The sequence below is a fragment of the Anoplopoma fimbria genome, chromosome 16, assembly GCF_027596085.1.
Source record: "Anoplopoma fimbria isolate UVic2021 breed Golden Eagle Sablefish chromosome 16, Afim_UVic_2022, whole genome shotgun sequence".
Taxonomy (NCBI): domain Eukaryota; kingdom Metazoa; phylum Chordata; class Actinopteri; order Perciformes; family Anoplopomatidae; genus Anoplopoma; species Anoplopoma fimbria.
In genome coordinates, this window is record NC_072464.1 from 12,250,041 (window position 1) to 12,276,063 (window position 26,023).

The 26,023-nt window shown below is 41.0% G+C and overlaps 2 protein-coding genes across 4 annotated transcripts; both read left to right on the plus strand.

Moving 5' to 3' along the window:
* The first annotated feature begins 627 nt into the window (after positions 1–627).
* LOC129104252 (disintegrin and metalloproteinase domain-containing protein 23) lies at positions 628–20,597 on the plus strand. Of its 3 annotated transcripts, none has more exons than XM_054614830.1 (26): positions 628–834; positions 1,550–1,803; positions 2,210–2,286; positions 5,841–5,904; positions 6,910–6,992; positions 7,131–7,194; positions 7,664–7,736; positions 8,295–8,365; positions 8,558–8,623; positions 8,798–8,866; positions 9,326–9,492; positions 10,038–10,122; positions 10,212–10,299; positions 11,052–11,103; positions 11,564–11,663; positions 11,748–11,819; positions 11,910–11,996; positions 12,085–12,165; positions 12,273–12,323; positions 12,431–12,494; positions 12,614–12,719; positions 13,556–13,675; positions 13,854–14,022; positions 15,353–15,464; positions 16,770–16,860; positions 18,753–20,597. In XM_054614830.1, exons 1-26 carry the CDS (start codon positions 759–761, stop codon positions 18,796–18,798), a joined length of 2,388 nt encoding a protein of 795 aa, XP_054470805.1. In that variant the 5' UTR covers positions 628–758; the 3' UTR covers positions 18,799–20,597. The 3 variants fall into 3 exon arrangements, with proteins under 3 accessions (XP_054470805.1, XP_054470807.1, XP_054470806.1); XM_054614831.1 differs by having other exon boundaries at positions 629–834; positions 1,586–1,803; XM_054614832.1 differs by lacking the exon at positions 16,770–16,860.
* Positions 19,625–25,052, plus strand: LOC129104920 (protein FAM237A-like). Its single transcript, XM_054615785.1, has 2 exons — positions 19,625–19,645; positions 24,639–25,052. Exons 1-2 carry the CDS (start codon positions 19,625–19,627, stop codon positions 25,050–25,052), a joined length of 435 nt encoding a protein of 144 aa, XP_054471760.1.
* The last annotated feature ends 971 nt before the right edge of the window (positions 25,053–26,023 follow it).

The following is a 26,023-nucleotide window of genomic DNA, read 5'->3' on the forward strand; positions in this document are numbered from 1 at the left end:
TAGCCAATAATGGCTAATGACCACTTTTACTTTTAATATTAATGTACATTTCACTTCTACTTCTATGTCTCTGCTTTAGTTAAATTATTAATGCAGTACTTACTCGTGTTAAATAACACAATGTGTTACTGTTAAAAAAAATTGCAACCATTTAGACCCATAAAAATAAAGAAGTGGCTAAATGCTTATATGCTCCCCTAAAACATACACATATATTACATATTAGGATACAACAATAACCAAGACATCAAGCCATACCATTTTAAATGGTGTATATTTTCTATATGTGTTAGTGTTTTATTTTTTTTTCCAAATTCATAACAAAATTCTCTAGAATATAATCATCTTTAACATAGGAAGTGTGAGCGGGTCATTTCCTGTTTTGTTCTTGGTTGATGGGATTTTACAGCCATGCCTTTGAGGTCACCTGCACCCGCTTCCTGTGGTCCAGGAGGTAGGGAGGAAGGGCATCTCTCTGCTCACCGAGGATGAGCTTCCTGGTCCACTTCCAGTAGCTGCCTGGCCACCGCCTTCTTTTCTGCTCACCCCCTCCCTCCCTCCCTCTCTCCTCCTCACCCTCCTCCTCCTCTTCCTCCTCCTCTCCTCAGCCGCTACTGCAGCAGCAGCAAGCATCCGGTGCCTCCCGGATCCATGAAGAAATCCCCCCTGCACGGCACGTCCCCCGCCACGATGGGCCGCGAGCTATGTACTGCGCTGATGTGTTGATATTGAGATATTTCAGTTATCAAATATGAATCATGCATTTGATATTTCTGGCCACTTTGCTCGTGAGCATCCTTTCGCCTTGGCTTCATCTATCACTAGCGTCATCCGGTATGTATCGCAATAGCCTGCTGGCTTTTTCTTTTTTTTCTTCGTCACTTTCATCTAATTTGATACACCTTTCACTTTCTGTGTTTGGCTGAAATAATATCTGGTGATGTACTGCAGGTGCACCATCACCCCCTCCCTCCCTCCAAAAAAAAAAAAAAAAAGATATTTGATTTAATATGCGGCGTTTTCGGCGTGATGGTGCATGAGGCAGACCACAGCATCTCAGCATCTTTTGTTCAGCTTATAAAATAAATAGTGCTTTTGAGTATGTATGAGTATCATATTTGAATGAACTGTTTCTGGGACTCTTCAACTTCAAATACATGCTATTATCTGCTATTGTTAACCGAGGCTATTTGGATTTATATTGCATAATGCACACTGCATGTATCTATCTGGTGCAGAGTTTTTCACTTTGGCAATAAGCATATCAAAAGTACCTCACAGTGAAATGAAGCTATTTATATTCTGTACTCTAAATCAACCATATGTGGTTGTCAATGTAGGATGGCATGTAACCAATCATTCTGAGCTGTGTCCAGAGGAATCGCAATACAGCCGCGGCCACTTGCCTCAGTATTATCAATGCGTTTCATGAATTAAAGATGACAGCTGGCTGTGTGTGTGTGTGTGTGTGTGTGTGTGTGTGTGTGTGTGTGTGTGTGTGTGTGTGTGTGTGTGTGTGTGTGTTAATGTGTGTGTATGTGTGTGTCAGGTCTTTCATGTCTGTGCGGTGGCAATTGTGTTGCAGTTTCTCAAGGAGTAGAGGACAAGGTTGAGAGGGACGCAGTGCCATCCCTGCTGAAGCAACAGGCAACTGCAGCACCTGCTACAGACAACACAACACACCATGCAGTAGAGCATGTGATCACCTACCCCTCGCGGTTAATCTACTACCTAAACGAGGACTCGGAGAGTACCTACCATGACCTGGACACCCGGGCCAAGAACCAAGCCACAGAGGGACAGGTAAGCCAGCATTGAGACGGGATGTGTGCAGGAGTTACTTCCTAGAAATGCCTTTGGGATCAATGGCAGGATTGTTTAGTCACATGATAGCATGCTATGTGGACAAGGCTTTGAAGTTTTAAGTCAAGATTATGTCTTCTATTAGACCTCAACGCTGTCATTAATGTCATTTTACTGCACAGTGTCAGACAAAGCAAAGACACCCATCATCACATGCAGCACATTAACAGCTGCTTTATGCGTTTAAGACCATGTTGAAGGAAGCTATTCTTCCAGTATACCCACTGTGCATTACCATCTGCCATTTATCCATCACATCTGTTATCTTTGCACTGTTCTGTAGAGGATGTTGAAGGTGGACTCTAGAGGATTCAATCTGCAGTCCCAACTCTTTTCTACCTTACAGGCAGTCCACCTCGCCCAAGCTAGTTTCCAGTTAGAGGCATTCGGCACCCGATTTGCTCTGGATCTATCATTGAACACGTAAGTCCTTCTCATCCATCTAACTAGTAGTTAATGTAAGCTAAAACAATGTATTTTAGAGCTAGCCAGCCCCTGTGGTCCAGATGTTGATCTCTATGGAGTTACAGGGTACTACTTTCCTTGTTTACGTGTCCGTCAGACTCAGAGACAAGGTTGTGAAATGATCAATTGCCTAAAGCTGGCAAAGTTGAAACAACTCAGAGTCACAATTGGCCACATTTACGGGAAGTACACTACGTTGAAGTAAACCAAAACCTTTCATCATAACAAACCTCGAGACCTGTGGTTGAACTTCCAGTGTGAGTAAGATGTCTTAAGTTCATGTTGACAGTAATGTGCAGATGGTTGAAAATAGCAGCAGAACGTCAGTATTTTTATTCATCTGGAAGTAAAAGAGAAGCTGTGGAAACGTTCCTGCCACAACAGATCCATACTGACACTCTCTATGGATATTATAGAAAATACTGTTGCAAAATGTATAAAACATTAAAGGAAAGCATTAAAAGGAAGCTGTGATTTAGTTGTTTTTTTTTCTTAAATTGGACTAATCTAAATTTATGCTTAATTTATACTTAATGTGCACTTTAGGCGGTAGTAAGTAGGAAAAGTTTTAAAAGAACATAATTCATTAAAATAAAGATTGGATATTACTAAAACATCATTAAGTTGAAAAATGAACGGCCGAATAGGCGACAGTGGAAGTCTGCATTAGAGCGAAAAATGACCAGAAACTGCAACATACTGACTCTGTGAGCAAGCAATACGTGTCATAGCTCACACCAAATTGACAACAACTGTGAGTCCCGTCTGCAAATTACTGTTGTTTGTAAATGATACATTATTTTATATGTGCCGGATCAGTGATTAATGCAGCGTAAGTTGACGATAATGTAATCATGGAAACTGTAATTGAATAGGTCATTACGCTAGTTTCCAGAGTCCTAGTTTCCAGAGTGCTAAAAGCAATGTTAGTTCAGCTGCCAGACTACAGACAGACTGTTTAAGACAAGGATTTGGAAAAACAAAGTCTCTATCTTTAATGAGTCTTTATTTGTTTGCATCAAAAATCAGCAGAGAGACAGTTACTCTGTGGTCTGTGATCACTGTCCCATTCGGAGACACGAGGCTCCGGACACTCAATGATATTGATTTACTGCCTTTGCAAAGTAGCCGGTCTGCATGTGTGACGGCTTAATGTACGTGTGTACAAGGACTTTAAAATGTTGATTGAATTCCAAGTCCCTTGATGTGATTTCAAGCTACTTTCTGTAATAAAATATTGAAATTTTATATTGTACGCATTGCTGAGTGCTGTTAGATGTTAAGACTCAAACATTTGGATTGCTGGTATTCAGTCTCTAGTTACCTAAATAAGTAATTTTATCACAACAAAAAAAACATTTTAACTAATAGTAGAAAGCTTTACTAGGTTGGCTGAGGACATTTTTATGCTCTGGATGCTATCTTTGTAAAAGTTTGAGCATAATTTCAACGCCACTGTAGAATCCAACAAAGTGCATATTTCAGCAGTTATCTGCTGTGAATAGAATGTGTTTTATTGTGCAACTGTACAAGGTCAGATAATATAGGAGAGGCTGCAGGAATAACAAATTTGCTATTGAGCTTTTCGTTGTTAGGAGACCACAAAGCTGACTGTGTTTATTGAAGAGTCGATGCTCATGTATCAGGTTGGCCAACGGGAGAGTCAACCTCAATATTCAATATCTGCGTCTTTCTTCACTCGGTTCTAAATTAAATATAATCAGTATTGTTTTGTTGAAATGAATGAAAGCATAGGTGAAATATCGTAACACTTGTGTGTTTTGTGTACATGTATGGTTTAAGTAGCACAGAGACAGATACAGGAGGAACTGCCCTCTTGCCCTGTCATTCCCAGCTTAAGCAATCACGCCTCACGTTTAAGAGTCCTTGTCCTGTACATTATCATCAGACATTCAGGAAAACACCACATAATACAGTAACAGCTCTTTACAGCAGCAGTACAGAGGCTTGAAAGCATGACCTTGATTCCTAGCTGTTTTGCTTGTACCATAGGTTATCTGTGGGATACATGAGCTAACTTCAGTGTGTGCCTTTTTTTTTTGTGAGAACAGGGGTTTGAATTCTGCTTGGTGTCGTAGCTGCGACAGTACTGATCTAAATATAGATAGGTCTGCAACCTGCCAATGGGTGTTACTTTATCTGCAAACCTCTTACTGTACCTCAGACTGCAAACCATTTTTTTTGCATCAGATAAGATGTTTTTCTCAGTTGATACAAATCATATATTGATAGAATAAACCTGTGAATGAGAAAAGGGAATAGTTTCAGTGCTGCTTGTTGAGAGGATCTCTATATATTTAGACTTATTATTTCCATGTGTTAGAGGTATGAAGAGTACTGGCAAGTGTCACTACAGGAGTTAGAGCTGCATTTGATCTGGCGCCAGACGTTAGAAACTCCCACAGTTTTATTGGTCCTCCCTTTCTGCTTCGCCACTGTCTAGCATCCCAGATGCCGATGCTGCTGTATTGTGAACTGAGAGACCTCAGGGCAGGACTCCCTTCTCAAGATCTCTGCACACTTTCACAGCTCTCTGCTACCCTCACACATACACTCATACAAACACCAATACATTCTAAGTGTGGCCCATTCTCCTGGCCCTGCCTCATCTGTCACGCTATTAATGGCCCCTCACTCAGGAAACTCTCACAGACCCACTCCTTCCTGGACTCTCCTCTCATAATGGTGCACTTCCTGCTCTCATGGCGCCGAGCATCACTCAGAAATGTTAGAAAACTAGATCCATCATTTCCATCTCCCAACGCCTCTACATGCCTATGTGGCGGAGGAGGTTTTTTTGATTTGCAAGGTTACTAGGGAAAAAAAGCACCACTGTGGCAGAAGCGCAGCCTCTTGAAGTCAGCTGTCAGCTAACAGATTGAGTGTGTGAAATGGTGAGGGACGCTGACTCAGATAACAGGAAGTGTTGGGAGGAGGACCGTTGTGTTCAAGGTGAAGCCAAGACCTCGCAAACATTCATCACATTAGGCGTCATTGACAGTTTTCATGACTTGTTTCTGTTCCCGTTATGTGTGCTGTTTCTCAACCAACAATCTACTTTTGGCTTGATTTGAGGAAGAACCATGTTCCGTAGATAAATTTAGGTAAACTTTAGTTTCGTGATGATTGATTGTGAACCTCTTTTTCTCCATGATAACTTAACGCCAATTGGCAAATTATTGAGTAGCTGTGAATCTTGTTGTGACAGTATTTATTGGAGTAAGTGCGTCAGAATTTCTCCTGAAGGGGAGGCAACACTTAACGTATCCGCTTCACTTTTGTGATGCCATGGGAGTGTTTGTGCAGGATGATGAGTGTTCTTGTTTAAACGCCAACCAAAGCACTACTCACCGCTAGCTGAAAACCACAATGTGTGAGTCAGAGAAAGCAAAATTGATTCTATTTATTCTATTTGCTCTATTTGTGTTTTATTTATTGTCACTGCATCACATCCATCCACCTTAATCAACTGCAATCTCTATTTTTCACAGTGACTTGCTGTCTGCAGATTACGTTGAGATCCACTATGAGGCGGGCAAACCGGTTTTGTCAAAGGTAACGTCTTCGTTAGTTGTAACTAAAATGTTACAGTGTTCTGTGTTTTCTACAGCTGTTTTTATTTTGTACAGTCACGCACATTGGCGGTAAAGCAGAAAGCATAAAAATACTTTGTCCCAACTTTAGGAAATAGACTTTGAAACAAAAGGCAGAAACAGATGTGAGTCTTTCATCATCAAGCCTTCTGCAAATTGGTAATAATATTAACACTACCACTGTCACATCAAGGAAATCTTCCTTTGCAGACTAAGAAAAAGAACAAAATGTACAGAAGAGATGGGTAGATAGATATACTGAAAGACAGATACATAAACAGACAGATAGTGATAGATAAGTAGGTAGATTTATTGAAATGTGAAAGTACATGATTTTCATAGAAGAGAAGGAAAGAGGAGATAAAGAGAGGAGGGAGAAAAAAGGTTGGGAATGAGAGCTGGTTCCGGCTGCTGATGCTGCTGCTGCTGCTGCTGCTGCTGCTGCTGCTGATTCAGGCACAGGGCTGGGCATACTGTAGCTGAATCAGCAGGGTTTTGCTCTCCTGCAGCCTCCTGATGGAGCTCTGATCACATGACCAGGGAGAGAAAGCCCTCTGCAGTATCAGTGCAGCGTGGGATGGGTGAAGAGAGAGAGAGAGGCAGAGAGGGGGGTTGAATGTCCTCTGCTCACCCTGGATCTGACAGCTGAGTCACAGATAGAGCCAGGACCCACCTTGCAATGTTTTACCTTCACATCTTAACAAGCAAAGACCCCCTGCTGAAATGCTTTGCTAATGTACCAAATCAGCATCTGTGAGACAAGCTGTTACCTCCTCTGAGATGTTAGAAAACTCCAAATTATGATAATTAAGTGAAAAATATGACACATTCACCATATAATGTTGAATCAGAGTCATCATCTGTCAGTGTGTGCACATTTCTGCGTGCTGTGATGTGAGTAATCCTTCTTTAGTTATGACCCGGGTTTGCTGTGATGTTGCTTTAGCACTGTGTCTTCTTCCCTCAGGGTGGTGAGCACTGTTACTACCACGGCCAGGTGAGAGGGAACGATAACTCCCATGTGGCCTTATCTACCTGCAACGGGCTGCAGTAAGTGAACAGCAGAAGTGTGTGTGTAATCCTTGCCGTGTTCAGGATATTTCTGGCTACACTCATCTCTTCTCCTCAGCTCCTATTGACTCAGTATCGACTCCCTTCTCTCTCTTTTCTACTCTCTCTGCCCGACAGTGGGATGTTTGACGATGGAGTCTATGTGTATCTAATTGAGCCCTTACAACAGACTCATTCAATCGTAAGTTATTCCTGTCGCAGAGATCCAAAATATGTATCACACAAAGGTTTTGACCTGCTCACCTTCACCTCACATGTACAACACATTCTGTTGTTTGTTGCTTTTTAGATTTTTAAGCTGAGAAAAACCTAACCACTCATTACATTAGTACATCAGCTTAAGTTCTGGTATACTTATAGTCTGGCCCATAACCTCCAAATCACAAGATGCCGTTTTTACACTTCCCATTTAATATGGATTTTCCAAATGAGATACAACTTGTTTATTAGTGTGCTTCAGAGCTGCTGGTTGGTGGATTGTTCTTAAATTCTAACTGACCTTGGCTAACTGTTTCCCCCTGTTTCCAGTCTTTATGATAAATCACCCTGCTGCTGGCTGTAGCTCCATATTCAAATGACAAACACAGGAGTGGTATAAATCTTCTCATCTTACTCTCAGCTTTTAACACTTGTTTGTCTCAACCCTGCAGGATACAGCTGCAAGGCCTCACAAACTTAGAAGAACAGCCTCCCTCCAGTGGAACAATGATTCAGAGGAACAGGGTAAGTGTTTCCTTCACTGTCAGCCAACATTTCACTAAACCTCCACCATCACTACTCCACCTCTGACCAGCGCCACACCTTTCACTCTCACGTTACCTTCCCCCCATACACCAGTACGGCCACAAGTACTGATTCATGGGGTGTACTATTAGAGCTTTAATAAAACACATTTCAATGGATTTTACAGCTTAATTTTATAATTTGTAGTTTGGATAGTGAGAATGTGAATACACCTGAGGAATTACCTTAAATCAATTTAATAATGCTATAGATTGATGTTAACCTTTATTTTCATATTTTCACAAAGCATGAAATGTTGTTTTGCACCCACTTCAACCATATTGCCAAGTTTAATGTCTCTACTCTAGTCTAGCGTGTTTACTGTAATTTAACTCAATACTTAAAGGGGAATTCAGAGAACCAATTTGGGATTTTTCTGGGGGAAAAAAAACAACTTAGAAAAACACCGCCCTGTGGGCTTGAGGTCACGAAAGAGGTGAATACCCACCCCAGTTGTAAATATGTGAGTTGAAATGTTACTGTTGTGTGTGTTCATAGTTGAGGAGGAGGAGCAGCTCTTCTCGGAGCTGGATGACTTGTCTTGGCTGAAGCGCAGGAAAAAGCGGGCAGTAAGTCTCTGATCTCACCTCTCCCAAAAGTAGTGCAACACACACATTAAATTACCCACCCTTGAATTGTTGTGCAATGAATTTCACAACTTTGCATTAGATAGTGTGGTCAATGTCAAATGTGTGATATTAATGGAACAATAAAGAAAACAATCAACTTCCTGATAATTGCCGATGGTTTTTATTTTGCAGATGCCCCGCAGTGTATTTGAGGAGATGAAGTATTTGGAGATCATGATTGTCAGTGATCACAGTATGGTATGTACATAGTAGTGTCTCATCCATATATAAAAAAAACTCATTAATATTTCAGACCTACTCTGCTTTTTTCCCCCACAAGAGGGAGCAGTGAATTTAGCATATTGTACTAAGTGAGCACCATCAAATCAATGCAGCTTATTAATCTTTGTACTTTTCTCTTTGTGCCTGCAGTACAAACGACACAAGACCAAACAGCACACAAGGAATTTTGCCAAGTCGGTGGTGAATTTTGTGGATGCTGTGAGTCAACTGTTTAGCTACTGTTGTTTAGTTAAATATTAATGTTAGCATGCTAACATACTTCACTAATGTGGTTAACATAGTAACTATAGTAGCGTGTTTGAATTGTTATTGTGTGCCTCACTATTGATTTATTATTCAGTACAGTTGAAAACCTCCTCATGTGTCTTAATGGAGTACATCGCTGCAAACCTGAGTCGGCCCCATAGTTCTCTTATTGTTAGTCCTTATGGTACTGTGCTGTTTTTTTTGTCATGTGTAATAACACTCCCCTGTTCCTCCTTTTCCCCCAGTGTGCTGCATCCCCTCATCTGTCCTCCTCAGACAGTACAGATTCAAATTCACACCCAGTGTTGTTCTCCTCTCCCCTGTGCTGTTGCTGCTGTCTCTCTCTTCCTCTCGCTCTCTCTCTCTCTGCCTGTCTTTATTCCTCCCATTCACTGCGTGCTTCAATGGCAGATCTTCAAAGAGCAACTACATACGCGGGTGGTGCTCGTTGCTGTGGAGATCTGGACGGACAAGGATCAGATCCCTATCAGCGTGAGGCCGCTGGAGATGCTGCGGGATTTCTCCAAGTACCGTCAGCAGAGCATCAAACACCATGCCGATGCTGTGCACCTCTTCTCGTAAGTTGTTAAATTAAATATAATGTGTTTGCACCACCATTCTGTAAGTCTTCTTTATTAATATAGATTTTAATCCAAGATTTAAACTTTATCTGCAATAATTTTCTTTTTAATTCCAGCATTTTTTTCAATTCTTTTTACATGTTATTTCATTTGCATAAAGCAGGTGAATGCAAACTTACTATTGGAAAGTTTCCATTGTATTTATCTGTGATGGACGTGGATTTAGTTTGACTATAAAGATGCTAGCATTATAAGTATACAGATAATACAGATAACTGCTACTGAATATTTTAACAAACCAAAATCTTAATTTGAGATGATTTATATGCAGCCTGGTCCAAGCTTTGGCTCCTTGTTCTCATTATATTCTCTCTGTATTTCTATGTAAGTTCAAGGTATTGAAACAGCGCTGTTTCTTCAGGAGGGAATATTTACATAAAGTATTGGGTTAGGCTCACTATTTGGCTCATATATTCCTATATTTTTAAAATATTTTGTCTGTTTTTCATGTCTGCCCTCTTTTTCTTCCATCCATCTTGTAGAAATGTGACATTCCACTATCGCAGAAGCAGCGCAGCATACTTTGGAGGCATGTGTTCTGTGAGCCGAGGAGTAGGGGTCAATGAGGTCAGATTTTCTGTCTAACTCAGGGCATTCCTCTGCATCACAGAGAGTGACTGCAGGTGAATAATCCCTGGTCTCTGCTGTGTTCACAGTACGGCACCAGCTGGTCCATGGCAGGGTCTCTATCCCAGAGCCTGGCTCAGAACCTGGGTATCCAGTGGGACCCAGCATCCAAGAGAAGTATAAATGATACAAATGTTGTTATTTATAAGATAGTATAAATGAAGCTCAGGCTTTTCAGGGCCAAAATATCAACGTTCAGATCAGTCAAATTGCAAAAAAACATATTTTGCTCTTACCGCTAGTTCAATTTAGCCATCCAGATAGATTTAGATTTATTGTAAGTTACTTCAGACAAAACTCTCAACTGAATGTTTTGTAATTTACTGATGTTTCAAGATAAAAATGGACTGAGGCTCTGGCTGGTTTTCTCAGATTTGATCTTTAGAAACCTAAATGTCTTTATCATTGCAAGCAGGAGAAAGTGATGATAGAACAAAAACATGCCTTTTGACTGGACCAAACTGTCTCTTGTCAACTCTTACATGTGTCAGAAGAGACAGACGGAGAGATGCACTGCTTTTCTTAGCAGAAGTAGGATGATTAGTTTTAATACCACAGTGCTTAATGACGCAGTCAGAGTAGAACAGCTTCCGTGTTTGAAGCTCAACCATCAGAGACATTATTTTTATGGTCCCAAAACTGGCCAAGCTTGAGAGAGGATTGTGAGTATGTTGGCGAAAAATAGAATTATTCAGCTGGAGGTCAGGTTCTAAATCCACTGATTAATTTTGACTCAGATGATAAAGTAGAAATCATGTTCACATAGTGTATTTGAATGTTTGTCTGGAAAAATCTTGTGAGTCTATTTCTGTGCATCCCTCTCACAGTCTGTTTCTGTGGTTCTTCTTTCCTCTCTTTCCTGTTTGCAGAGGAATGTGGTTGTGTTGACTCGTGGACTGGCTGCATAATGGAGGACACTGGGTAATGTCCAACATTCCCCTGAGACACACATACACACACACACACACAGAAGACAGGGATAGTAGAAAAATTACAGATGCTTGTTTATGGTCACCCAAAGGTGTAATCACCGCTCTGGGAGTATGGGAATGACCTTGTTCTCAAGATATTCTGACAGTATTCTCACAGGATATGTGCAGGTTTTAAAAAAGTCTTATAAAAAATGTAAAAAAGTCTCAAACTAAACACTCATCCGTTCGAAGAATTTATGTACAGTGAACATTAATCGATACCAGTGTCAGTAGTCAGTAATAAATAGCTTTAAAAAGGCAAACATTGTGTGTGTGCAAAAGATGCTCCAATTTGGAAAGCGACTCATCACACACATGGCACTCAACAGCATTTTGAACCATGCTTCCATCATGATTGGTCGGCACTTACAGTTCTGGTTAATCATCACCTTTTTCTTTTCTCTCTTCAGGGTCCAACACCCACGGAGATTCTCCAAATGCAGCATCTCAGACTACAAGGAGTTCCTTTTGAAAGGTGGAGGCTCGTGTCTGTTTAACAGGCCAACCAAGGTTAGACTCTCACAACTCTGCCCCAAACTGCCATGAATCACACGTCTTCTCCTCCCTTTACACTCTCCTGTCTTCTTCTGTCAGCTGTTCGAGGCAACAGAATGCGGTAATGGATTTGTGGAAGTGGGAGAGGATTGTGACTGCGGAGCGAGAGCAGTGAGTTTTGTTTTGCTCCAGAACTTCAGGTCTGTTTGTTGTCATCTGTTTGTTCAGATGGATGAAGCTCTTCTCTCCGTTTATTTTCAGGAGTGCTACAAGGAATGCTGCAAGAAGTGTTCCCTCGCTAATGGGGCACACTGCAGTGATGGGCCGTGCTGCAATAACACATGTCTGGTAGGAGTTTTGTATTTTCTTTAAGTTTTACAGCACTAAATATTTATGTATACCTCTGACTTTTAATCTTCTCTCCTTGTCTTGGCAGTTTTATCCACGAGGTTACAGTTGCCGCTATGCTGTGAACGACTGTGATATCTCAGAGACCTGCTCTGGAGACTCTGGACAGGTGTCCTTTCATTGAACAATACATTTGTTTTGGTTTCTAAATGCTCATTCTTTCAACGTTGTAATGTGCATGTTTAAGAAGAAGTGTTATTTTGTGACTGTTTACAGTGCCCTCCCAATCTTCATAAACAAGATGGTTACCTCTGCCAGGTAAACCAGGTAGGAACTTGGTGACAATAGAAATGAAGCAGTCCTGCATCAGAATAGCAGTTTGGGAGCAGATGACTGAGAATGTGTCTATAAACTTTTCCTTTTTCTTCCTGAAGGGACGCTGCTACAGCGGAGAGTGCAAGACCAGAGAAAACCAGTGTAAATACATCTGGGGGTCAAGTAAGATTAACATTCCTTTGGCTCACATTACTTTCATACCGTGTCGTCATACAGGGCTCCTGTATGAAAAGAGACTCGCTGTGGTAATGTTTAGTTCACGCCTCTTCTCTTTCCCTCAGAGGCTGGAGGTTCGGAGAAGTTCTGCTATGAGAAGCTGAACACAGAGGGCACAGAGAAGGGCAACTGTGGAAAAGATGGAGAAAAATGGATCCAGTGTAGCAAACAGTGAGTTTCAAAGGAAGACAAATAGATTAACTCTGGTATTTACTACATATATTAGCATGACAGTACTTTACATTTCAAAATAGAGGCAGTGATTTGGTTTTTCCTTATTTTCTTTTATTACTGACATCAAAGGAGAATCATGAGGTTTTGAAACCAACTACTAGAGGGCAACAGAGGGCACATTGATTGTACTGTTATGCAGCCTTCTAAAATGACTTTTTGCTGTATTGTGTTTTGGCAGCAAGGCTCTAAATACATCCATGTTGAAATCCACGGCCACTTTTCATCATAAGATGGATTTCACAACTTTTGATATACAAATGGTCATTTTAAGACTGAAGCATTCCTTTAATGGCTAACTGTGAGGGGACTGTTGGGTCAATACAATTTATTTTTTGAACGCTCACCAAAGTGCTTTACCGAGAAATATATATGTTGTATAAATACATTTATTAAATGCAATTAAATTAATTAAGACAGGAATTAAAAGTGACGAGGGCTCAGTGAGTTGAGCAGGTCGTCCTTTCACCAAAATGTTGGCTCATACATATATGTCGAAGGGTCGTTGAGCGAGACCCTGAACCTCAAAGTTGTTCTGAGTTTTATAGCAACCCACTGCTCCTAAAATGCTTAGGAACAACCTCCTAAAATGCTTAGGAACAACCTCAAAGTTGTTCTGAGTTTTATAGCAACCCACTGCTCCTAAAATGCTTAGGATGGGTTAAACATGTGTAGTAAGGTTTACGTTTTTAGAAGGAGGAAAAACTCACAAGGCAAAATGTATGTTAAGTGAAATATAGGCATCTGCACAGACTTCTCTCTGTTGTGTTTTTCAGTGATGTGTTCTGTGGTTACCTTTTGTGTGCCAACATCGGCCGCAACCCACGCATCGGCATTATGAAAGGAGAAGTCACCCCCGCCTCCTTCAACCATCAGAGCAGAGTGGTAGACTGCAGGTAAAAAAAAAAGAAAATACTACCTTATATCACGAGCTGTTCATGTCCTGGAAACTATTCACAGTGTCGTCCGCAGTCCCATTCTTTTGGTTTAATCTTCCATGTATGAGTGTTTGCTCCCTCCCCCTTTTTCCTTATCTTTCTCCCCCTTTTCCTTCCCTCCAACTTATCCTCACAGTGGGGGCCATGTCCTTTTGGATGATGAGACAGATTTAGGCTACGTGGAGGATGGGACTCCCTGTGGGCCGTCAATGATGTGCCTTGACCGCAAGTGTCTGCCAATCCAGTCACTCAACATGAGCACTTGCCCTATTGGACCTAATGGACAGGTGTGCTCTGCCCATGGGGTGAGTCTGAACACTAACCCTGAAATCTTACGCTTGGCTCTCTGTGGTCTTTACTTAATCACTTATAAATGTTGGACTGGTCCTTCATGCAGACTGAACAAATGCAGTCAACTCGCTGCAATGTAACTGAAACATGCACTATAAATCCAGCACCCTGTAAGCACACTTACATGAAATGTATTCATCAATAATATATTATGATGATATTAATAATACACTTTTTGTATTCTACCTGTCATTATTAAATGTAGCTCAAAGTCTTTGACTTATCCTTATCCTATAAAAACATGAAACAGTATTTAGACAAACAAATTAAAGGAAATATTAATATGCAATAAAACAGGGTATAATTCCACAAATAAAAACAGAATAAATTGGAGGTAATATTTAATAAAGAAATGATACAGACTGCTTAAAATAAACTTTTAAAAGGTGCAGTAAGTCTTGAGATATTTATATTAGGCACACAGGTGTTTAAATCACTCCGACTGATTCGGCTTTCATCTTATGTGACGTCACCAAACTATTAGGGGCATGCAGAGGTCCAATCAGGCAACACAAGTGAAATCACCTGTGTAGGTAAAATTAGAAGAATTTACAGAAGCCGCATGTCATACATGGGCCGGCTACTCCATATTTTTGTTCCACAGTAGCAATGGTCCACGCTTCATTGAGTTAATTGTTGGTACATATAATGCTGCAGTGTTGTTATTAGCTACCTATGTGTTTGACAAGTCCAAATGTCCTCTGTGAGAAGGGTCTGTCAGTGTGGAAATAATGAAATTAACGATGGCTGAATTCCATTTAGCTGCTTCAGTTTCAGGGTCATGGTTTTGTGCATGCTGGCTTACAGTCATGACTTACTGGGACACTTATAGAACAGAGCCATTGTTAATGTTATTAGTAACAACTGTGCTATTTTTACTATCACAAGTCAAAATGTCCCCTGTGAGAGAGGCCTATTTGGTTCCAGTACATTGTGGTCCATCCAGCCATTGTTGTGTAATTCAATCAGTTAGATTAAGTTCTGCCTGTACACTGGCTCTGCTGTTGTTTGCATAAATATATCCGCCTTAACTAAGCAGCTGACATGGCTTAAAATGCCATTGTAGAGCTGTAATAGAATTCATCGAGATCAGTTTCCAGGAACGTGTTTTTTTCTGTCTTTATCAACTTTTTACAGTGTAGTAAATGTCTCTGTGGGAGCCTTTGTTTACTGTGGATGAAAAATCCAGATGGTTCCCAAAAAGAATCCCAGTGTGTCAGCAACTTTATTTTCAGCTCTAACATTCTCCTCGTCACCTCATCTATTTTTGTCTGATCTGTACAGGTGTGCAACAATGAAGCCACATGCACCTGCGACACCACCTGGGCAGGGACAGACTGTAGCATGCCTGACCCGCCTAAAGAGCCTGAGGCCACTGAGGACGAAGGACCGAAGGGTCGGTTTCCACCTCTTTCAAACTCTGCTGTCTGATAGAAATGAATAAAACACACGTTTATCTACACTGATTTATCTTAGCCTAGATTCACGCTGACTTATAAACTGTATATACGTTGTTGTCGATGTCAGTCACACTGTTAGATCAGAGTCAGACTTTCTATGTAAGATGGTGAATGCAGGAGAATATAACAACAGTGTTACATTTGTTACGTTTTTAGAAGATGAAATAAACACACAGTTCAAGTTGTACACATTACACTTTGACCACAGTGGGGACGGGGGGAGGTGCTCAAGCGGGCGGGAAGCGTCACAGAGGGGAACCGCGTTACTTCATCGATGACTCTGAAGCAGAAGCCTGCTGTTTGTGTTTGACAGGGTGGTAATAATGCTCCTTTTCCCTCTGCACAGTGAGCGTGGCCACTAACAGGCTGATAGGGGCAGTAGCAGGGACCATTCTGGCCCTGGGGGTGATTTTTGGAGGCACAGGGTGGGGAATAGAGTAAGCATCTTTAACCCTTTCACGGCTCTTCCTCTCATAGTGGTGCCTCAGTGTGCGGGCGGTCTCGTGAGCCGGCCTGAGCCCGTGTGTGCGTCCCGGTGGCTTTGTGTTTTCTTGTGTGTTGGTGATGACCATATAATTGTCATGTGATTGGATGTATTCAGTGTTGTGTGATTGATTGATGGACTCCTCCTCCTCCTCCTCCTCCTCCTCCTCCTGTTGTTCCCTATAACTACAAGCCTCTTTCTTCATCCTCCCTCCTTTCCTCCTCTTGTCCCTTTTCTTTCTCTAATTCTTAGTCGTTATGTGGTTGCTCCTGTGATCCTCTCCTTTCTGGGGCATGTGGGGCATTTAGATGGAAAACAGTCCTGAGAAATGTCCACTTAGTGACCTGGCTTGTCAGTCAGTGGTAGGCTGTGTGGTGACTGGGACCCCTAAAAACATTTCTACTGCTCATACTGCAGACCACAGATACATATCACCTGTAAATCTCTTTTTGACTAAACCTCTATAGTGATGGATACCCAGGGTCTAGTCTTCTGCACAACCTAAACGGACATACCACTGTTCAATCACTACCTCAGCTGACACCAGATAAATATAAAGAATCCCAGGGCCTATACTTCATTATCCTCATGTTACACAAATAAGGGGGCATGCAAACTCAGATTCAGTCATTTTACTGTAACAGTACTTATGGTTATGTTTTCTGTTCCATGTGAAATCGTCATTGTACAGTTACATGTCATTTATACAGTAAGTGAGTATAGAAACTCATGTCTTTTTCCCCATAACCCTTTACAGGTCCTAGTGCCACCAATCTAATAATAGGCTCCATCGCCGGAGCCATCCTTGTGGCTGCCATAGTGCTGGGGGGGACTGGATGGGGCTTTAAGTAAGCAACACGCCGCATGCCTCTCCTGCTGTAACTCTAGCATCCCTGCTGCTTCTAGACACCAGGGTTTGAGCTCCTGCTACAGAATAAGGACCCCAGGGTGGACATTGCACAAACACATGCTTAACACATATCTAAACTGCTCGACTTCATCCAGTGTGCAGTCCTGGTTTTTATAGAGGAGTGTGCGTGGATGGATGTGTAAAGGGTGATTTGGAGAGACACTGGGCTCCATGTGGGGCTCGTCTGTTGATCTGTAGCAGAACCTCAAACTGATTGGACGGGCAGAGCTCACGCTTGACATGCATGGTAAGTCCTGTTAACAGAGGGGACAGAATATTTTTAACTATAATTCAAATTAATAATAAAAAAAAAAGTGTGAGTATGCTTGTATTGATAAGTTGAAATCTAATCTCCCCTCTGAAATCCAGAGATAGTTCTCCATCATATCTCTGTGTAGCCACTTAATGTACTTTATTGTACAATAGATGAATAAGTTCCAGTCTCCTGCTAATTAGCCTGCTGTCTTGAGCAACAGGGGTGTTACACATCTTAATTTAAATAAGCCTAAAAAATAACTGAGAAATACAACCCTGCAGCCACCAAAGCATGCCAGGTAGCAAAGCATCATGGTCTTCACCAAAACAAACAACAAAAAGAAGGAAAGGAAAACAGCATAAGAAACATTTCTGCATGTTAACTTGTTGATTTGGATGAGGTCAGTTCATTGCACAAAGGCTGAGCCAAACCTAGAGTGATTTGGTCCAGGGTTGTCGTGCTCTCATCACCTACATGATCTTTTTCTCAGTCCGTTACTGTTTGAGGGTTGAGACTTTAAATGGAGTGGTGAGAGCGACAGAGACAGAAGCCAGGACCCCTTTTTGTTGGCCGCAGCCTTTGTGCCATGGCTGACCACACCCACCTAAGATGGCCAGGCTCCGCCCTAGAGCAGAGCAGGACTCTTGGACCCCGCCCACACCAGCTGCCATTGCTGCCTGCTTCACAGACCTGGTACAGACACGGCGCATTGCACTGCATGACCCACGCACAACAATAGTGCCACCTTCAACTGGCCTACTATTGGAACAGGTGCATGACAGAATGATAGACGCCCCACAACAAGCCACAGTACGGGGAGGTTATGCATCACTCCTGTTGTTGTATTGTTGTTGTCCCACTGTTGTGGTAGTAGGTATTGTTGCTGCTGCTGCTGTGGTTGTTGGTTATGTGGTTGTCTCCTCTTTCCCTCTTCTATAGACTCTATTTTATGTTAGCTTTCCTCCCAGATTGTTATGTTTTGAGTGGAACCAATGTCTTTCCCGTCAAAACTGGTAACGAGACATGTCTCCTACACTTCTTCACGTTGTAAACTGATGTAGCACGCACAAGCCGGGCGGAAGTTGCCTGCAAAAGGGCAAAACAGGATATTTATATTCATAGATCTTCAAAATTAATTTATTAGCTCATTTGAATTTGATGCTCGGTGTCACAAATCATGACACAGAAGAAAATGTGAGGACTTAATGGATCCTGAATAGAAATGGTCTTCATTATGTTTACTATACTGTCAATCATCATGAATTGGGATGTAAAGATTTCTTAATATAAATACCTTTTGAATGCCTTTTTACAGTCAAGGCCAAACCGGCTCAACATGGACCAGCCTTTCCTCACTTCTTGGAAGTCCTCCAATAATTATATAACCAGGGAGATTATTTTTATTTTCTGCTCTTGAATATAACAATAGCTAATGAATTGTTTGTGGCATTTTACTTATGTGTCTACTATTGTAAACTGAGGAGATGGGTGTGTTTGCTTGTCCAGGTTGCACTAGCTGTGATACAGATGTGATTATAGCACAAACTGACTCCTGTTTCTTGTCTCCATGTAAGAAATGTGAAGAAACGGCGATACGACCCCAACGCTTCAGCCATTTAACCCAAGGAGAGATGGCAATCACAGAAGGACTCCTTCAAGGCTTCCTTAGTTGGCTACCTGACAGCTGGACTGCACTTATTGCTGCTGATCTTTGGCATTAGATTTACTTGAAAAAGACATAGTGGACATTTTAACAAATTCCATCGTAGTGACGTTAGAAATGCAGCCTTTTCAACTCCACCTCACCCATGTAACAACCCCACCCCCACCCCACACACCCCACCCTGATCTCCAAAGTGACAGAGCTCCTCTTCCATCCTTTAGTGCCAGTGCACAGGCGTTCAGGCGGAATCCACACCACTCTCTCACCTGGCATGACTATCCGCACAAAAGCGTGCTGCTTGCTGGCCCCCTGGCATGAAGAGCCCTCTCTGCAGGGCTCTGCATGGCTACAAAAGCTTTACCGCAAACACATACAAAGAGAAGAAAAAAACAAACTGAATTATCTAATTCAGGGGTAGCCTCGTTAAAAACCAAACCCAGTGGTAAGACGGTTAAAGCTCCTATAGCTCACGTTTTAGGAGCTGTAGATGATTAAGGAGGCAGCATGTGAGGAACCATAGGGGCAGTGCAGTCCACCTAGTGAATGCACACACACAAAATTGTACATAAATAAAGAGTTCAGATTAGGAATTAACAGCATATTTTACACGGACATCAATTGCTTATGTTTTTTATTTTATCTTAGCATGTTGTATAGCGGGTGTTGTTGGTAATGTTCCTGACCAAAATTGGGATTTTGGCCCAAATTGTAATCGAACGCTGCACAGCCTCCTGCCAGTGTCTGGGCGGAGGTCAAAGATTAGATTAAGCGGACAGAGTAGCCATGGTGGTCGAGGAGACGCATGTCAGTTCTAGAGGGATTCAGACTGATATCGCCTCAGATTATGGTCACAAGACACCCCCCTCCCTTCCCCCCTTCCGGAGTATCTTCAACAGTGACTCAGAAGCCAAAGAACCGATCACCTGAACATATGGATGTTGTTGCGCACAGAGCACTTTCCCCTCTGTCTGCAGCCAGTCGTGCCTCTCCTTCTGCTGAGGGCATAACGTCTGTCCGTGCAGGCGCTCACCTGTCCAGCCAGGTCTCACGTAACAGTCCTCATCAACACCCACTATACTGGCTTAACATTTTTGCTCTCATAAACTCTTAGTAGAATTCAAGTTCAGCTCTACCGGTAACGCTGCATGCATTCACTATACTGGGCTTATAATTCTATATGGGAGTCCCTAAAAACTGCAAGAAAAATATGCTACAAAAGATAGGTGCATGTCAACAACAAAAACATTTAACTTTTATTTACTATGCAAAGAGAGATATTGCACAAACGTATGGGTATAATAATATCAACGTAGACATGGAATTACAAAAACGTTCTGCTAATCTGCTAATCTTTTGTATTTGGCCACTCTTACATCTGGTTTCACTTCGCTTCAACGTACTCGAACTATGAATGGACGAATAGAAAAAAAGGATGAATTAATATTTCAATGAAAAGCGAGAGAGCACCCTTTTACATTTGTGGAACTGAAAATAATTTTTTGTGTGTTTTTCATCCGGTCTGATATTTTTAATCTCACACATGCACACGCACGTACACAAACACACTGTATGGTGCCTGTACATATTGAGGCCTGGACAGTTTTCTTGTGCAGGGCTATTATTTCCAGTCCAGCTGATAGTTGGTGTGTTCCAGGTGCTGCCATAGCACTGGCATCGTTGTAATCCTCCATGTTACTCATCATCCGGTGTCCCTCTCTCACTGCATCATGTACATTTGGACCGATGAATAAACTACTGACAAATTTTATCTTACCGTTTCTGTGTTTTCTTTGCCAAATCATCACACTTTTTTTATTTTAACTCCTTTATTATCACTGATGTATGACTGATTTGACTGAAAACAACTCAGTGAAGCTGATTTTATGATTAACTTCTATATAACTTTTAATACTCAATAACTTGTACAAACATTTAGAAAAGCCGCAAGCCCATGTCAGGCTCTTGTTCGCAGACTTTTCATCGGCATTCAACACGATGCAGCCGCATCTTTTAATAGAAAGGTTGCTATATGATTTTAAATTACCTCATCAGATTGTGTTATGGATTTTGGACTTCTTGACTGACAGAGTGCAGAGAGTGTCTGTAAATGGCCGTTTCTCCGATTCTCTAATTATGTCCACAGGCTCGCCACAAGGGTGTGTCCTTTCGCCCTTACTCTTTATTATGTATACTGACGGATGCAGGAGCAGTCAGGAGGGCAGCAGCTATTTGGTCAAATTTTCTGACGATACCGCGTTATTGTCCCTTCTCCAAGGCTCAGAATCAGACCACGGGAATGCTCTCACTGATTTTATTTCTTGGTGTGATGATAACTTCTTGGACTTAAATGTTTCTAAAACCAAGGAACTGATCATTGATTTTAGACGGAACAGGAATACAGCCAAAGAGTGTATCATACATAAGGAAAGTGTGGAAATAGTAACATCTTATAAATATCTGGGAACTATTTTCGATGATCACCTTAAGTTTGATGTAAACACTGAGGCTATTGTGAAGCGAGGGCAACAGAGAATTCACCTTCTCCGCAAACTAAATTCCTTTTCTGTAAGTCCTGTCATCCTCTGTCGTTTTTATCAATCTTTTATTGAGAGTCTCCTGAGTTTTTCTTTTATCTGCTGGTTTCACAGCCTCACAGTAAAAGACAGAAACAGCCTGAACAGTATTGTCAACATCTGTTCTAAGATCACCGGAGTTAAACAAAGGGACTTGAATTCTTTTTGCAATCGGCAAATCATTAAGAAAGCAGCAGGTATTTTGGCTTCTTCTGGTCATGCTCTTAAAAGTGAATTCTCTCTATTGCCATCAGGGCGTCGCTACGCTTTACCTGCTTGCAGAACAAACCGCCATTCCAAGTCGTTCATCCCCTCTGCAATTCGACTACTAAATGCTCCGTAGTTGTGTATGTGTATTTGTTGTTTGTATGTTACTGTGTCTGTATGCAAGCTGCTCAAACAAATTGCCCCTAGTGGGATAAATAAAGTTGTATTGTATTGTATTGTATAGTTAATCATAAAATCTTTTATGATTAACTATATTAGTTATTTTCTAAAGCATAGAAAAATCTAATGTACTCATTTGACATTTTGGGACATTTGGGAGTTAGATGATGAGATTGATATCACTATCATATCTGGTTCTACCCTGGGGCTTCTTACCAGTTGGACTTGCCCAGAAAACCTCTCAAGGGAGGCCTCCAGTACGCAGCTTGACCAGATACCCGAACCACCTCAGCTGGCCCCTTTCGTCATGAGAAAGCAGCAGCTTAACTCCAAACTCTTTCCGGATGTGTGAGCTTGTCATAAGGATGAGCCCAGCTACCCTACGAAGGTAGCTCACGCCAGCCACTTGTATCTACAATTGCATTCTTTTGGTGGCCCGAAGCTCACCACCATAGATGCTGATGCCGCAACAAACCACTGGTACATCTCCTGATCCATTTTACCCTCACTAGTGAGCAAGACCCGAAGTTATTTCAACTCCCTCGCGTGGGGCAGTAACTCACTCCCAACTCGGAGGGCACAATCTACGGTTTTCCAGCAGAGAACAATGGCCTCAGACTTGGAGGTGGGGTAAGAGGGGGTAAGAGTTCTAATATCATATCGAAAGTTTATTTGACCTTACATATGCAAGGTCAAATTTAATAATGTTCAAGCAATTATTCTGAGTGTATTATGGTTGAAGTTGATACTGATTAATGTTTATTGCTGCATTCTGGTGACTTTGAAATCAATGGTGTCCATAATATTGGATATTTCTGACTACTTGAGCATAAAAGTAAATCATCCTAAGGTATTATTTTATAGTTTAACAGCATTGTAACGTTTTACTGCTAAATTCAGCATAAAATTCTCCTGGTTATTATCAGTACAAAAGATTAAGAACTCGCTTTGAAAGTATCTGTCTTTTGATCAAAAGTTAAAGGTACAAGCTTGTGGATATAGTGCCCTTGAATGGGAATCACTGATCTGTAACCTTGATGATCAGTGTGTGGAGAAAAAAATCTCCCCTCTTAAAATGTTATTCCCTCATAACAGATGCTCACTAAACAATACTTCCTCGGTTAATAATAATAATTTGTACCTTCCAGCCTCTCTTCCAGTCTAGAAGCATCCTAATACCACATCTTGTGTTTCAATATGAATCTGAAAATGGTTTTCATTTAAAAGTAATTTAGGCTTTGCAGTGGCAATTGTCATAAAGTCTGCTTCCTTGCATCATTAGAAGAATGAATGAATGAATGAGTAAGAAACCTTCCCAGTACATTTAGTGTTGGCCTCTCTCTGAGAAAGTAATTACATTTGAGATCAGGTATGCATGTGACATTTCAGTAAAAGCATAGAAATGTAACTCGTGCACCACTCTCCGAAACAACTTTCATGACTCAGCTGATTTTTACATAAAGCAGAACCACCCAAGAGTCAGATTGCTTATGTTTTCTGCCGGCTTTTTATCTGAAAACTTGCGTCTTGGGTGTACATTAAGCGCAATATACCACTGCCTTAAAGCTCTGAATGTGGATATGGTCACAAACATTTTTTTCTTTATTCGAGCCACAAACAATTACATTTTCTTAATGCAAAATAATCAAAAGCAACAGTTTGATTCAGAGGGCAGAAGCAGCTGGACACAAAAGTTATAGATCTTCTCTTGTTGGGCAGGATCCTACTCTGCACAAAGCGGTATTAAGAAATCCCTTTAGTTAAATGTTCTTATTTTTGGACACAGAAGGGAAGCTCCCACATGAGAAAATCAATGAATGAGTTGGAAGAACCACTGAATTCATTCAAGGATTCACCAAGTTGATCAGTGTGTGCAAAACAAACCTCAGAAATATCCTTTATTTTATAACACATCCTCACTAAACAAAATAAAAGAAATCGAATTTGGTTATAATATATAATATTGTGTACCCTTTCAAGGGCAATTCAGCAGTTAGTTTGGCACTTTTTTCACAATACAAATGAATTAATGAATAATTGGAAAATAATGCAACAAAGAGAATCAAATAATTACAGAAGCTGATAAACAAACTAAAAAAAAAAAACCAGCTTTGAGAAGAAGATTTCCTGAACATGACCAAGAGTCTCCGACAAAATTGATAATGGCAGCAAAATGTTCTTAAAGGTTGAACTTAAATACAAATAAGGTGGTACATATTTAAAAACACATAGGTATTACAAAGGTACTGCTCGCAAAGGAGGGAGGCATTGACGTCAATTAAGACCCAACAGATATTTACGAAGCTCCAATCAACACCAGTCTTGTTAGTCGGCCCAGCTTTGGTGGTAAGTACATTTAATTGAATTACTGCTCTTTATTTAGGCTACTTTTATATTACTTTTGTGTTATCATTATTTATATTTGATCCTTTGTTCCGTTTTCTGGTTGGTTACAGATCTGTTCTACTAATTGTTTGGTGTCCTTTACGTTTCCTAGTTAATTACAGGACTAATCTGCACAGATGATTATTGTCAACACTTTTGATTGTATTGCGAATTATTTGCCTGTAATAAAAAAAAATCTTTGGACAAATTTAGATATGGGGGATATGATTGCTTATATATTTGGAAATGTAGCCCTTTGAAATGCATTAAGCTTACAGCATCCACATTGCATCGTTTTCAAGATAATTTGTTTTGAGACCGTGTGTGTGTTTTTAGGTGTTAACTTGCTGAGCTTTTAATATAGCTTAATTAATGTCTTAATCCGTAATGTTAGCACATTTTTCACTGATAATCAATTGTAAAAAATCCATGACCTATTGCGTCTTCTGCAGATGGTGACAGTGCTCCTGAACATACCTGTGGCCACAGTGTTTGTGCTGAGCTGCATGTGTGCCGTGCCGCTGCAGAGCCAGAAGCCGGCTCAGGGCGACCCCCTGACGGCCCCCCGGTCGAACCCGCAGTGCTGGGACTCTTCCTCGGCTCTGCTGCTGGACATGCGCTCCCCGAGGATCGCTGACACCGTGCCCGCCTTCTGGGACATGATGGTGTTCCTCAGGTCGTCAGACAACAGCAAACACACGGCGCTGTTTTGGGACCTGGCCCGGGTCTTCTGGGACCTCTATGTGGACTGCGTGCTGTCCAGGAGTCACGGCCTGGGGCGGAGACACACCACCGCTTTATTCTCCCTCATCACCGACAGTGAGTGTCCGAGGTGGTCCTCCTCATGTGAGACTAGGCAAAGTTGATATAGCACCACTAACATCCATGCTCTCTATTTTGTGTATGTATTTGTTTATGTATTATTATTACTATCTTCATAATACTAATAATAACAATAATAACAATAATAATAATTATTGTTATTGTTATTGTTATTGTTATTATTATTATTATTATTATTATGTTGCAAGAGTCAAGTAGCCTATACAAATAGAAAATGTACAATAAAAGATGAAAATGATGCCAGAAAAATAATATAACAAATAACTGTAATATGTATGCCTACAATATAATAGAATGAGAAACCTGTACAGTTTTGTGCAGGATGTGCAAAAATATTGATTAGAGGATGTGCATACGATCATAGTTAAGAGTGTGTAAAGTAGTTGAAATTCACCTATACCATCAGCATTAAAGTGAATTAGTGTGTGTGTGTGTGTGTGTGTGTGTGTGTGTGTGTGTGTGTGTGTGTGTGTGTGTGTGTGTGTGTGTGTGTTGTTTTTTTGTTTTTTTTTAATAGAGTCCTTCAGATTGAACAGCACAGGATCTAACACCCAGGCATGGCTCAGTGTCAGAGTGAGACCCAGAGGACACATGAAGACCCTGAAGATCAAACCCAGATCAAACACACTCTACCACAAATAGTTCATATTATTTTCAGGTTGTAATATTTTATTCCCTACTGAAAAACTGGAATATTTCAGTATTATTTAAGGACATTACAAGCCTACTTAAAGTAGAAATATCTGTGTATCTGTGGCTCGCAATAGAGAGTCACATAAACATAGGCTACTTTATCAGTGTAATGCACCATGAAATGTCCTGATAACAAAACATAACTGACAGGGTGGAGGACTCAGCTGATGCCTTTATTATCTAACAACTTAAAAGGCTAATCAGAAAAGGAAATTGTTATCCATTTAAAAAAAAACTTTTCTAGTTTGTTTAAATTATTTTAGTCGTGTGAGTGAACTGGTACCATTGCATGAAGGACTGT

Excerpts from the sequence above, each read along its gene's own strand:
- LOC129104252 (XM_054614830.1), top strand. The coding sequence starts at position 759 with ATGCATTTGATATTTCTGGCCACTTTGCTCGTGAGCATCCTTTCGCCT. Across the intron at positions 9,493-10,037 it reads GATGCTGTGCACCTCTTCTC|AAATGTGACATTCCACTATC; the intron begins GTAAGTTGTTAA and ends TCCATCTTGTAG. Across the intron at positions 11,820-11,909 it reads GTGACTGCGGAGCGAGAGCA|GAGTGCTACAAGGAATGCTG; the intron begins GTGAGTTTTGTT and ends GTTTATTTTCAG.
- LOC129104920 (XM_054615785.1), top strand. The coding sequence starts at position 19,625 with ATGGTGGTCGAGGAGACGCAT. Across the intron at positions 19,646-24,638 it reads TGGTGGTCGAGGAGACGCAT|ATGGTGACAGTGCTCCTGAA; the intron begins GTCAGTTCTAGA and ends CGTCTTCTGCAG.